General features: G+C 39.4%; 1 protein-coding gene across 18 annotated transcripts in view; it reads left to right on the top strand.

The window, feature by feature from the left end:
* ADAM22 (ADAM metallopeptidase domain 22) overlaps nt 1–13494 on the top strand; it is a 203045-nt gene that overhangs the window by 146781 nt on the left and 42770 nt on the right. For all 18 annotated transcript variants that reach the window (XM_043509370.1, XM_043509365.1, XM_043509369.1 and 15 more), the window contains exons 16-24: nt 336–407; nt 1127–1219; nt 4545–4625; nt 4873–4923; nt 5224–5287; nt 7493–7598; nt 9921–10037; nt 10577–10745; nt 11640–11748. In XM_043509370.1, the coding sequence (XP_043365305.1) occupies nt 336–407; nt 1127–1219; nt 4545–4625; nt 4873–4923; nt 5224–5287; nt 7493–7598; nt 9921–10037; nt 10577–10745; nt 11640–11748 (862 nt within the window). The remainder of the gene's footprint in view (nt 1–335; nt 408–1126; nt 1220–4544; nt 4626–4872; nt 4924–5223; nt 5288–7492; nt 7599–9920; nt 10038–10576; nt 10746–11639; nt 11749–13494) is intronic.

Raw genomic sequence — 13494 nt, 5'->3', positions numbered from 1 at the left:
AATGTTTATTTAATTCAGAAGTCTTTCAGAGATGCATGCTTCATTCTAGCAAGGAAGAGGTATTACAGGCCTCTTTACAAGAAGCATGGGGGAAATGAATCCACATGTTTCTGGGTATTGTCCTACAACACTCCATTGGAAGGCTGATATTAAAATCAAGATCAGCCAATTAAGACCCCCACCCCCACCCCGAACAGTGAAAATGTTACCTTGTGATTAATTTAATTTATTTAAGTCCTGTTGTACAAATTATACGTAGTTAAGAGTTGAGAAGTTCACTTGGGATCTTGGGAAAGATTTGTAGCATTTTGTTTTTCTTAATTTTTGCACTGCAGCTTCTAGATCCTCCAGAATGCGGCAATGGTTTTGTTGAAGATGGAGAAGAATGTGACTGTGGTACTACTGCAGTAAGTACAACATATTTTGGATCAATAACTACAGGCTTGGGTATTAATCCAGGAATCATTGATACCCACAATTTCCACTAACATTAATGAGAGGGATGCACACAGAGTGTAAGATCTTTGGGGCAGGAACTGTCATTGATTATGTGTTTATACGGTGCCTACTGCAATGGACCCAGTGTGGTGGTGGTTTTTGGTTTTTTATATATATATATATAAACTCTTGGTATACTAATACTAAAAATAATCTTTCAGGGCCTGATTTTGCAGCCTTAATTATGATTATTATTTAATGTTTTATATACTATATACAAGTATAAGTGTATGTATATATATATATATATATATATAAAACATTAAATAATAATCATAATTAAGGCTGCAAAATCAGGCCCTGCAAGATTATTTTTTAATATTTGGAAAATGGTATTAGTATATCAAGAGTTTATAGTGGTCACCATTAAAATTGTCAGCATTTGGCAACAGATACCACACAGTTATTACAATTGTGTCCTATTTTATATACAGGGGAAACCGTGGCATCTCAGACTCTACTATGTGGAAATCCTGATGTTTTAGTGGCATGCATATAGTATATATTCAGCTTCGTAGTGAGCCTGGTTAAAATCTACTTGAGTTTAAAAGCACCTCGTAGCAGTAATGGAGCTTTTGGAGAAATAGGCTTTTCTCTGTAACATTTCACATGTGTGTCTGTTCCCCAGGAGTGTGCCATTGAAGGAGGAGATTGCTGCCATTCATGCACCCTGACTGCAGGCTCAGAGTGCAGCAATGGGCTCTGCTGTAGAAAGTGTCAGGTAAGTACAATGCATTTAAAGTGACTTATGCTGTCATTTATGGGGAGTTAGTAAGTTTAGGTGATTATAGGCACAATTGCACATGCATTTTTGCTCTCAGACCTTGGACCTCCCTTTCAGAAAGTTTGACCCTTAAAACTCATCAAAAGCTGGTTAATCTAACTCTGATTTTTGTCTTTTAGATTATAAAATACTTGGGGTAGGGAGTGTGGGCCAAATTCAGAGGTGAGTTTAAGTCTAGACTAATTTATACCTTCTTCCAACCCCAAACCAGTCCAAATCAGTTTGGACTCCTTCTGGACTCCTTTGGACTGACATGTTTAGATGCATGCACCATATCACTTACACATCACCTCTGAATTTGCCTCTCTGAATCAGAGGGAGTTTCTGTTGGGGAAACTTATAGAACAGAGGGTCACAAAGAAGAGTATAGTAAGAAGACCAACTAGCAGTAAGGTGTAAGGATGTGTAAGTTAAAGGAGGTCTGCTGTTACTTTAACTTACACCTTCCCCTGGCTGCTTAACATGGGACTTGATCCAGAGCCCATTTAATACAATGCAAGTCTTTTTATTTAATTTATTGAGCTTTGGATCAGGCCCTATGTAAATTACACACGCTTAAACTCCCCTAACACCTGGTCTGTACTAAAAAGTCAGGTCGTCCCAGCTATGTCACTCAGGGGTGTGAAAAACCCACACACCCGGGCAATGTAGTTAAACTGTCCTACCCCCGACATAGACAGCTCTCAGGCTTCTTCCATCAACCTAGTTACTGCCTCTCAGGAAGGTGGATTAAGAACTACGACAGGAGAACCCCTCCCATCACTGTAGTGAGTGTCTGCACTGAAGCACTACAGAGGTACAGCTGTGCTACTGTAGAGGTTTAATGTAGACAGCCTTAGACTCATCAATCAATCAATAGGTAGAAGTAGGTCAAGTGTCTGTTCATGAGGGAGTCCAGCTAAACACACTTCTGATTTTCACCTTTTGTCTTCAAGCTGAGGATACTGTTCTAATAAAGGACACTGCTCATCCAATAAATACTAATAATGTTATCTATGCAGTGTACTTATATGTGATATTATCATCTTGATCAATGTGCATTGATGTGTCTGACTCCTATAGGAGAAATGTAAGTAATAGCTCAGTGCCACACTCTGCCTTGACTTTGGGCTCATCATTAAATGCAAAAAAGGTGCAAATTATACTCTAATAGACCTCATTTTTCTAAGCACATTTCTTTTAAAATGCAATTTTAAAAAACCCAGAAGATGTCTATGAGTAAAATTTTCAAAAGCACCTAAATGACTTAGCAGCCAAGTCCCATTGACTTTCAGTAAGACTTAGGCTCCCAAATGCCTAAGTCACTTTAGAAAATGGAATTAAGGGCTGTCTGCCACATAGAGTTGTGAAAATGGGTTAAACTAAACAGGAACAAGGCAATGTAAAAGAGTGTGCCTGCCCTATAGCGTCCCCTGCTGGCCAAGTGTGACTCTGTAGCACCCTTGCCTCAGTTTCCCCACAAGTTAGGGCTTCCATATAATAAGTACACTAGGCTTATCTGTGTTTATGCCCAATCTGGACTTCTTTATTGGTACAATGTCACCTTAACACTGTCACCCCCAGATCCACAAACAGGAGGATTCACCTTGTTCTAAAACCATATTGTCCAGAAACAGCTCTTTTTCCTTCCCTTTGCAATTCTTCCAGTTCACCCATTCCTAGGGGCTCCTCTTCTTCAACCACAGTGCTTAATGGGGGTTAAACATCCTGCCAGCCCCTTGCCAGGTGATATCTCTTCAGGCTCTCCCTCAGGAGATAAGCTTCTCTAAGCATACTATGAATCCTGCCACCCTTCCCCAGATAGTGCCTTTTCAGGGATCTTTTCTGGAGACCAACTTCTTGTCTAGCCCAGGACCTGGGTTTCTCTTACCTGGCTCAGCATCTTTCTTTTCTCCTCCCTGTTTCCTGTCAGCGGTGCCCATTATAAGGCCCAGTTGCCTTCCCTTAAGCCTAATTGAGCAGCAGGTCACCGATGCATTGGTCCTCACTCCCCCTTGAAAGGGCCAGTCATCCTGTGACAGGCACTCTTATTCTGGAATAAGTGTGTCCACATGTGGAGTTAATCAGGAACAACTGGATGTGTACACAAGCCCTTAGGTTTCTAAATCACTGAGGCACTTTTGAAAATGTTACCCTATCTGTCTATCTTACCTATTTTTTCCACAGCTGGCAGGGGAGAAAAAAACTAAGTCAGGTGTCAGAAAAAAGTTTCCATTGATGTTAATCAATTTAGCTCTACTAAAGTCAATGAAGCTACACTGATTACACCAGCTGAGGATCTAGAACACTAGCATGCCAAATCTTATACAAAATCTGTGCACAGAAAGAGAACACAAATGAAAAAAGTGAACTGGGATATGCAGATTAACAGACCCAGTCCGGAAAAACTGTGGGCTCTGAAGTGGACCTGAGGCATGTCCGTAACTGGTGATGCGACTGAGAAGGAAGTAGTGATGCTTCACTGGCAAACAGGGTGCACAGCACGGACAGTCCCCGCTTGTGGGATATTTTGCCATTTCATCAGGTCATGAGGCTTTTGGCAACTGTATAAAATGTTTATTCAGAAACTAAACACCATACATTCTGTCACTACTAACTTTCTCATCCTTAAATGTATGGATACTTTAGAAGTGGGTATAAAATGATGTGGAATCCAAGAATGGTTATGGCCAATTTCTACCCTGATTTACACTGTTATAATGGAGTTACATAGATGTAAGTGACCCAATGATCTCTTACTAATGACCTGGGGTAGCTGTGCTGGCAGAAGTGAAAATTATAAAAGAAAAGAAGCGTGATCCAGTAGTTAGGTGCTAGCTTCAGGTCAGGAGGCTCAGTTTCAATTCCCTTCCTCCACAGACACCCTGTGTTACTTTTGGCAAGTCATTAGTCTCACTGTGCCTCAGATCCCTCTCTGTAAAATGGAGGTAAAAGCATTTTTCTACCTCATAGGGGTGTTGTGAGGATAAACATTAAAGACTGTGAGATGCTCAGGTACTACAGTGATGGGAGACATGCAAGTATCTTAGGTAGATTAATAGAAGTGAGAGCAAAATTTGGCCCTTACACTTGTAACTGAAAATATAAGGTGATGGTTTTCTTAATCCTGGTGACATGCATGGAATCTAAACTGAGTCAAAACAGCTTCCCAAAGTTGAAAATTTCCCATCATTTGATTATGGTTAAAACTGTTGAAATAATCATTGCATGAAAAAGCTGGTTATAGAGATAATAAGAAAGCGATTTTTCAAACTTGTTTTAGTTTGAATCGAAAGGAGTTGTGTGCCGAGATGCGGTAAATGATTGTGATATTCCAGAAAACTGCACAGGAAACTCCAGCCAGGTAATATTTTAAAATTCTTTCACAAAAAGTGAACAAGTGCAACACATGCACAATCTCAGTCAGTCTGAGAGCTATTGTAGTAGTATTGTAAGTTGTTTAAATGTTGTATAAAAATTACTTTAAGTTTAAGGGGGAAAGTGATAGTGAAAGAAATTTTGAAATGCCACTAATTGCCTTAGATTTATAAATTGTTTTTATAGCCCGCTCACTATCTGGATTATCAAGTGCTTGTTTTCTCTTTCTATAGTGTTCTCCCAATAGTCACAAAATGGATGGGTATTCATGTGATAACAAACAGGTAATTATAATTTGGATTTATATTTTTATTATTTTTATAGATGGGAAAACATATTCCTATAGGTTCTGATCTGAGATCTTTTGAAATCAGTAGGAGTCTTTCCACTAACTTCAAAGAGATTTGGATCTAGGCTCACAAAGTATTTTCAATTAGAAAGTAGAACCACATTACATGTTAATTAGTCTTTCCATTACATGCAAAATAAACTGAATAACAGTAATTTACCTGATTTGAAAGTGTATTTGACCCAGTTGTGAAAATGTGAAAAAACGTTGTTTTGTGTCTCTTTTGTCTCTTTAGGGTATTTGTTTTGGAGGAAGATGTAAAACCAGGGATCGGCAGTGTAAATACATCTGGGGTGAAAGTAAGTAAACATTATTGTTTCTAAGCATTATTGCTCTAAAAAGTCAAATATCTTGCAGACATACCCCTACTTGGAATCATTAAAATCAGTCAGAATTTAGCTGGGGCTGTGTGCCATGATATGTACTCAACATGAGACCGGGTTCCATATGTAAAAGAGGAAATTTGCGAAATTTGCCTTTTAGTTCTTGTTTTTTTGCCTGGACCCCCTTTTAGTATATTCTTTACTTTTTTATGAAAAGGAGTGGGCAGTTGCTCTGTGATCCTCTACCTTCATTCCCTCACTTTACTTCTGTCCCTGGCTATTGAAGACCCTTCAGCATAGCAACCATGTCTCCAGCCAACGAGTGCTTGGCTTGACACTCTTCAAAGACCATCACTGGTGATCCATGCATTAGTCAGAGGAGGTCACTCAAGAGTTTCTTCTCTCAAGGGACTGAGCAATTGCTTCTGCTTTGTCCCTGTTGGCCCTTGGAGCTTAGAACAAGCCCAGGACCTCCCTAGGTTGCCATAGTGATCAGTTTCTTCACACTGATTGGTGTACTTTATTTAGTTAGAAGTTAGAAACATGTTTGAAACCATGGCTAGAAAAAAAAATGGTTGCCAGAGTTCTTGTCTGATTTAGTGCATATCAGTTTATTTAAATGTGTGGAATTTTGTGTGGGTTTAAACCCGTTACTTGAAATACCAATAGAAGAGTCTCCGCACACAGAGCTGCACCCACCAGTTTAACAAAATTTGTTTAAAATCACACGTTTAGTTAAACTTATGTAACTTTGTGTGTTGAACACAACAATGTGTAGAAACTAAGATTCAACTTAGGCTATGTTTACACTAGAGAGCTTAGAGCAGCACAGCTGTACCGATGCAGCTGCGCTGCTGTAACATCTCTCGTGTAGCTGCTCTATGCTGATGGGAGAGAGCTCACCCGTCAACATAATTAAACCACCCCCAACGAGCAGTAGTAGCTATGTCAGCAGGAGAAGCTCTCCTCCTGACATAGTGCTGTCCACACCGGCGCTTCTATCTGTGTAACTTATGTTGCTTATGGGTGTGATTTTTTCACACCCTTGAGCAACATAAGTTTTTCCGACATAAGTGGTAGTGTAGACATAGCCTTAGACTGTTAGCTCTTTGGGCAGGGACTGTCTATGTGTTAGGTGTTTGTACAGCACCTAGCACAACAGAATCCCGGTGCATGAGGCACTTCTAGGCACTACTGCAAAACCAATACTACTACTACTATTAATAATAATAAATGTTGTGGGAAATGTCTTCAGTAGCTGGTCAGTCACAGACCAGCACTTGCTGTGCCTGCTATGTCTTGAACAAAGATATTCACCCTGCTCTTATCTCCTAGCTTGCTGTTCTAGTACAAATGAAGGGTGCTTTTGCATTGACTGTCTCAGCTAGTTCAGCATTGACTCTGTCACTCTTGGTACTGGCAGAAGCGAAATGATTTCTGCCAGAGCTTCAACTTTCTTTGGAGATGAAGAAAAACAATATAAATTGTTACAGGCAAACCATGAGTTCAGAGTTTACGTTTGGTTTAGATTCTTACTCAAAAAGTTCAGATGCTTTTATAAAGCTTATCCAAGGAACATGTTGAGTCTGAATAATTGGACTGGAAGTCTCATGAGAGCAGCCATGTCATAAGCTATCTAGTACCTCCTACTGCTTGGGACAGAACAAAGGAGAATAGCTTGTGTTGTATTTCAGGCACTTATGCTACTGGTCCCTGATAGAACCTGGAAATACATTAAAAGGAAAAATAATGGAGGAAAGGATGAGAAATTAGCTGTAATTTTTTAAAAACTAGATTTGAGTCTTAAGTTAAGGTTTTGGTGTTATTATTGTCTGAACTGGTTCTTCCATCATTTAAGATAAGTAGAGAGATCCAGGGTTCCTGGCAAGTATTTGGTTTTATAATCTAGTGCTGTTATAACTCAAGATTTTTCCCGAACACTTTAGAGCCTCAAACTGGCCATAATCAAAAACATTTTTCCTTGAAAACTAGTCTTTACTTGTAAACAAGGCCTGGAATGAAGAAATCCTTGGAGAGATCATTAGAGCCAATATCCCTGGAATAAAGTAGAGGATAATTTTTGATTTATTTGATCTACAACCTGATTTCTAACATCAAATTTGCATCAGGCTTTTAAAAATGTGCATATTCTTATTAGAAGAAAATTGTTTCTGTTTTTAGAAGTGACAGCTGCTGATAGATACTGCTATGAGAAACTGAATATTGAAGGGACTGAGAAAGGTAACTGTGGAAGGGGCAAGGACACTTGGATACAGTGCAACAAACAGTAAGTTCATCTACTCTGGAAAGCAGCTTGTGTGAGATTCTTGCCCCGGTCCAACCCTTCACCTGTCATAAACAGACTCTAAAAGCCCTGAATCTGGCTGGGGGAGAATTCCCCTGGCACAGGAACTGAAAGAAGACAGCTGTCTTCTAAGAACCACCTACAACTCAAGACCCAGTTTAGGGTGTCAGGAATGGGGCCAGGGGTTGGAGGAGAGTCCCCATAGTCTGCACCAGCTTCATGGATTGTCATCTGCAACAGACTGTGGAGCAGTCCAGTAGAAGGCGGAGGAGGATTCTGTATCAGAACAGCTCTCAGATCAGCCAAATTTATGCCATGGCCACTTTGGCCACCACAGCAACCCAGAATCCAGGATGTGTTAAGGTGGCTTAAAGTCATTACTTGCCTCCTCATTGCTCCAAGGCTCTGAAAGGCAGTACATAATATCACTCCTTCGCTTTGCTCTAAGAGTCTGTCTGCACTGCAGCTGGGAGTTGTGATTCCCATTGTGGATAGACATTTGCACTAGCGCACTAAAAATTGCAGTGTGGACATAGCAGCACCAGTGGCAGCTTGGGCTAGCTGCCTGAGTCCAAGCCTGCCCAACCACCTGGGTCTGAGTTGGGGTGGCTCGCCCAAGCTACTGCATGTGCTGCAATGTCCAGGCCGCTATTTTTAATGTGCTAGCTTGAACCGAGCTAGCATGAAATCTGTGTGCCCACTCTGGAAATCACACCTCCCAGCTGCAGTGTAGTCAGACCCTAAATGCAAGGCTGGGCCTGATTCTCTATGGCCTGGCACTTTGAGAAGTCATTTACATCTGTGAAATGTACCTGGTGTAAAATGCCACCATTCTGATTTTGTAACTTATGCACCCACTTTGCACAGGTACAAATGACTTCTCAAAGTGCAAGGCAGTGAAGAATCAGGCCCACTGTATGGAGTATAAATGTTTTTGAAATGAAGACCCAAATCATGGATGCCAGAGAGACAGTACATAGTAGAGATAATCTCAAAACAGAAATTTGGATCCATCTACCACCAGAACTTTGGGAAAGCTTGGGTCTGAGTCCACATTCTTCTCTCCTACAAATAAAATCCTCAAGTAGATAAAATGGTGATTGGAAGATTTGTGTACAGTATCATATATGTTTTTACCAGCTCTACAAATATTTGAAGTAAATACTGCTGTGTCTTGTTTGTGAAGAAATACATAGATTCCGGACGTCTCTGGCAGAAATCAGTGTTGCTATTGAGAGCCTTGGCCTGAAACTTGTGTACACTGGGTGCTAACACATTTTGAAACAACAATTAAAATCCTTTTATAAAAAGCCTCTTTTCCTAGTGTAGCCTTAAGTGAGGCTCAGAGGGTGGCATGCCAGTTCATGAGATAATTCTCCACTGCCTTGTACTTTAGGTAATTGTTTAAACCTGGGCTAATTAGGTGTCAATGACAGCTCAGATGCAAGACAGTTGAAAAATCAGACATGTACCAGTATAACTATTTCAGGTAGGAGGTGATTTTTTTAAAACCAAAATAGTTATACTGCTACAACCATTAAGGTGGACACAGGGCATGGCTACACTGGAAACTTCAAAGCACTGTCAAGGGAGCGCTCCCGCGGCAGCGCTCTGAAGTGCGAGTGTGGTCGCCCGCGAGCACTGGGAGAGAGCTCTCTCACTCCTGGTAATCCACCTCCATGAGGGGAATAGCTCCCAGCGCTCGGAGCCTGTTTACACTACCGCTTTAAAGTGCTCTGACTTGCTGCACTCAGGGGGGTGATTTTTCACACCCTGAGCCAGCAAGTTAGAGCGCTACAAAATGTAAGCATAGCCAAGTCCACAGTTACACTGGTATAAAGGTGTATTATAGTGGTCTAGGTTATTCCCCTTCCTGTATGGGAATAGCTATATCAGTATAAGCAGTTTTATACCAGTATAACTGCATCCACATTAGGGAAATTGTACTGGTATAGTTAAAATGATAAAACTTTCATGTGTAGACAAGACCACAGGCTCAAAGAGTCTGGCCACTGAGGTATTTGCAATAGCAAAGAAAGATAACAGGAAAATATGTGAGGCAGATAAGCAGAGAAAATTTTCCTGAGGATGGGAATATAGAGAATTATGGTCCCTTTTGTCTGTGATATTGGACTTGAGCACTTATGTAAGTGAGGGAGAAATAAGTGGTGGTCTGCCATTTTGATGGGCTGTGTACCAGTTACGAGCACATGTGAAAAAACAAAAGATTTTTTTTATATAAGTGTAAACTATTTTTATTGGATTATTTTTCTCAGTGAATGTCTATTTAACCCCTCAATACAGGGATGTGCTATGTGGTTATCTTCTGTGTACCAATATCTCTAATGTCCCAAGACTTGGAGAACTTGATGGTGAAATCACATCTTCAGTCATACAGCTGGGGAAATTCTACAACTGCAGGTAATTCTTAAAACCCTATAAAATGGAACAGAGATGATATTGCCCTCCAAATTCCTCTGCTACGGAAATGTCAGCAAACTCCTTCCTAAGTGAGAAGCAACTGCTGCCATTAAATTCAAAACAAAAACTGATGTAAATTGAACTTCAGTCTGACCCCTGCCAGTGCTCCTTCTAGATTTGTATTGAGGCACATAATAATGTCATTTTGGGGAAGCTTGCCTTGCTGCTTCCTGCATTTATTCTATGGCTAAATAGAATATCAGCCTCCAGGAGTTATGTATGTTTAATCTGAGTATTTTAAAGGGGTTTTTTGGGCAGCATGTCTACGGTAGAAATATAGTATCTTCGTTTGTTTTTTATTAGGGCCGCTGACAAAAAACCCATATCCTCCCCAATATTTTTTATGGATCCTGCCTAGTTTCTGCACATTAAAATGACACAAACAAAAATGAATGTGCCACCCAAGAATCCAGTGTATTGAACAGTCTTATGTTGAAAGCAGTGCACAAATTTATTGTGGCTCTTTGTTTGTTTTACAGTGGTGGACATGTTAAGCTAGATGAAGAGACAGACCTAGGCTACGTTGAGGATGGAACACCATGTGGCCCAGAGATGATGTGTTTTGAGCGCAGATGTCTCCCCACTGATTCCTTCAACTTCAGCATCTGCCCAGGCACTACAGATGACAAAATTTGTTCAGGACATGGAGTATGTTTTCATGTTTTTTAGCCTTGACTTTCACATTTCTGCTGCCTTTATTGAATGCTTCCAAGTTTATGCATTTATTTTACAAGGTAAATAATTTTTATTAAAGTAACCTGGATTGTTACAAGTTAATACAAGTTAATTTTCTAGATACACTTTTAAAGACTGTGTATCAATTATAAAGGTGGTGAATACATCAGAATCAAGGCAGTCTGAGCTATCTATTACAGTCAGTGTACATACTATTATTACAAAAGTTATATAAATTACTTCATTTTCATCACTTCTTCCAACTTGCTTTATCTTTTCTCATGTGAATTTAAAGGACTTAATACCATGCTCTGGGAAACTTTAAAATATATAGGTCCAGTTTTGATTGTCTGTCATATTCTGGACCCTTTGTATTGCACAAAAGGTCCATAAACCGGCTGGATCTTATCAGATGAGAATTCCCCCAGAGTGGGGAGTTCTTGGCCAGTTCACAGCTACTGTATTTGGTTCCTGTGCTGGGCTAGACTCTGGAGTTGCTGGAGTGCCCTGAGTTCTGGCTATTCCAAGATGGCATAGAGTCTCTTGGTCCCGGTCATAGTTTAAAGCAATCCCCAGACTGCTCAAACCTGCCCTGCCCTAAGGGAGCCATAACATACTCCTTGATAGCTCCTATTTCTACTGTGCTGAAACTCAGTTTTTGATGTGAAATTATCAATTTAATCTATTTTAAAAGAAAACTGAAATCTGAGGGACACAGTTTCCCAAAATGAAACAACAAAAATATTGTACTGAACTTTGCAGGCAATTTTTTACCAGTTCCACACATCTCTACCTAACTCGTATTCTAAATAGTGGGGAAAAAAGTTCATTTTGTGATTTTATTCTGGGTTACATTTTGAACTGCAGGTTTGCAGCAATGAAATCAAGTGTGTCTGTGATCGATTCTGGGTAGGAGATGATTGCAGCACCGCTTACAAAGATGCTTCAATTTTTAATGAAGATATGGCAGGCAAAGGTGTGTAATGCATATATTTGTGGTAATACTTTAATAAACGACAAATTGTAGAGGCTAGTCTTTGGTTTGGGGGAAGGTCCAGCAAGCAAAGCTAGATCAGCTACTCCCTCACTTAGCATATAGCAATATCCTAGACCAGTGCTTCTCGAGCTATCTGATGTGGGGGACCGGCAATTTTTTTTTCCAATGTGCACACAGACCGGCAGCCGATGGCTCGCGGACCAGCACCAGTCCGCGGACCACCACTTTGAGTAGCACTGTCCTAGATAGCCTGATCTCTTTCTTTAAAAAAACAAAACAAAACAAATGGTCTAAAAATGCCTCAATCCTGCAACTGGATCTGCACAACTTGACTCCTATAGAATTCATAAGAGTGCCATGTGGGTTCTAGAAGTGAATGCAGGTGCATCTTGCTTGCCTCACTCATGTGAATGAACCAATTAAAATAAATGAAATTATTCCTGGTTAAGATTAGCAGAATTTTACCAGTGCCCCCCCGCCCCCCATTACCAAATAAAAAGGTAATGAGCTCTGCTTATATTTTTAATTGTCTTATTCTCCAGGGCCAAATGTTTAAAACATGGCCTCTTGTTGCATACATGCACATCATATAAACATATAATATCTGTGCATAACATGTGCACACATGCCAGAATGTATACTTTCAGATTTAATAAGTGATTTATGTAAACACATTTTTTATTTCATCTCTGAGCTTGTCTATATAAGAAAGTTATATTGGTAATAGCTGAAATGTGAATTTAAACCTTTATAGCTACACCAGTATAACAACCCAGGTGGATACTCTTATTCTGAAAGAAGAATGACTTTTTCAGTGTAGCTTACACCCCTTCCTAAGCAACATAAACTACACTGAAAAAGGCATTCTTACTTGAGAATGAGTGTCCCAAGGGGAATTATAGTAGTCTGACTATAGCAGTGTAATTATACTGGTATAACTGATGAAACTTTCCCATGTAAACAAGTCCTCTGTCAAGGGTAACAGTCAGATAGATATTTTGTCTACAAATACTCCTTTGTATGGTAAAAGTCTATTTTTATTGTGTATTTATATTTTAAGTATGATATAAAAATGAAAATAATGTATGACATCATATAATAAGTATGATTAAATCTCATGTAGGATTCCCTTCAGCTTTTAAAGTAAAATTATCATTTGCCTCTATCAAAAGACATTCTCCCTTCACACCTCACTTTTTATTTATTCATTGAGAGATCACTTAATGTAGATTTCATTGTACATACTTACAGCATATTTATAAGCACTACTTATAAATAACTGAAGAAATATGCATATGGGTCTACTTTTATATCTTTATATGGCACTTGGAGGTTTGTATTTGGACATCACCTTTTGGAAAGGGAAGCATTGAGCTAGATAATCATAGTGAGAAGCAGAAAGTCTTAATCTCTGACTTCTATACCAAATAAAGAGAGCCTCAACGTATTGTATAAATGTTATACAGAGTATCAACATGTCTGTATTTTTAATTTAAATTGAATATTTTAAAATGATTTTCTAAGTCTTATTGTCCTCTTGTCCTGCCCCTCCAATACAGGTATAAAGATATTTTATCTTATTACAGATCCTATTTCATTATATGAGATACCCCCTATTTAAATTTAGAAAGCTCAGAATGTTCAGCCCATTGAATGATCAAATTTGACTGAATATCCGTGTTTTAATCACAGATTTAATGTTCTTATACTTTCACACAGACTCAT

This window comes from Dermochelys coriacea, chromosome 2 (assembly GCF_009764565.3).
Source record: "Dermochelys coriacea isolate rDerCor1 chromosome 2, rDerCor1.pri.v4, whole genome shotgun sequence".
NCBI lineage: Eukaryota > Metazoa > Chordata > Testudines > Dermochelyidae > Dermochelys > Dermochelys coriacea.
This window is presented reverse-complemented; position numbering and strand designations above follow the sequence as displayed.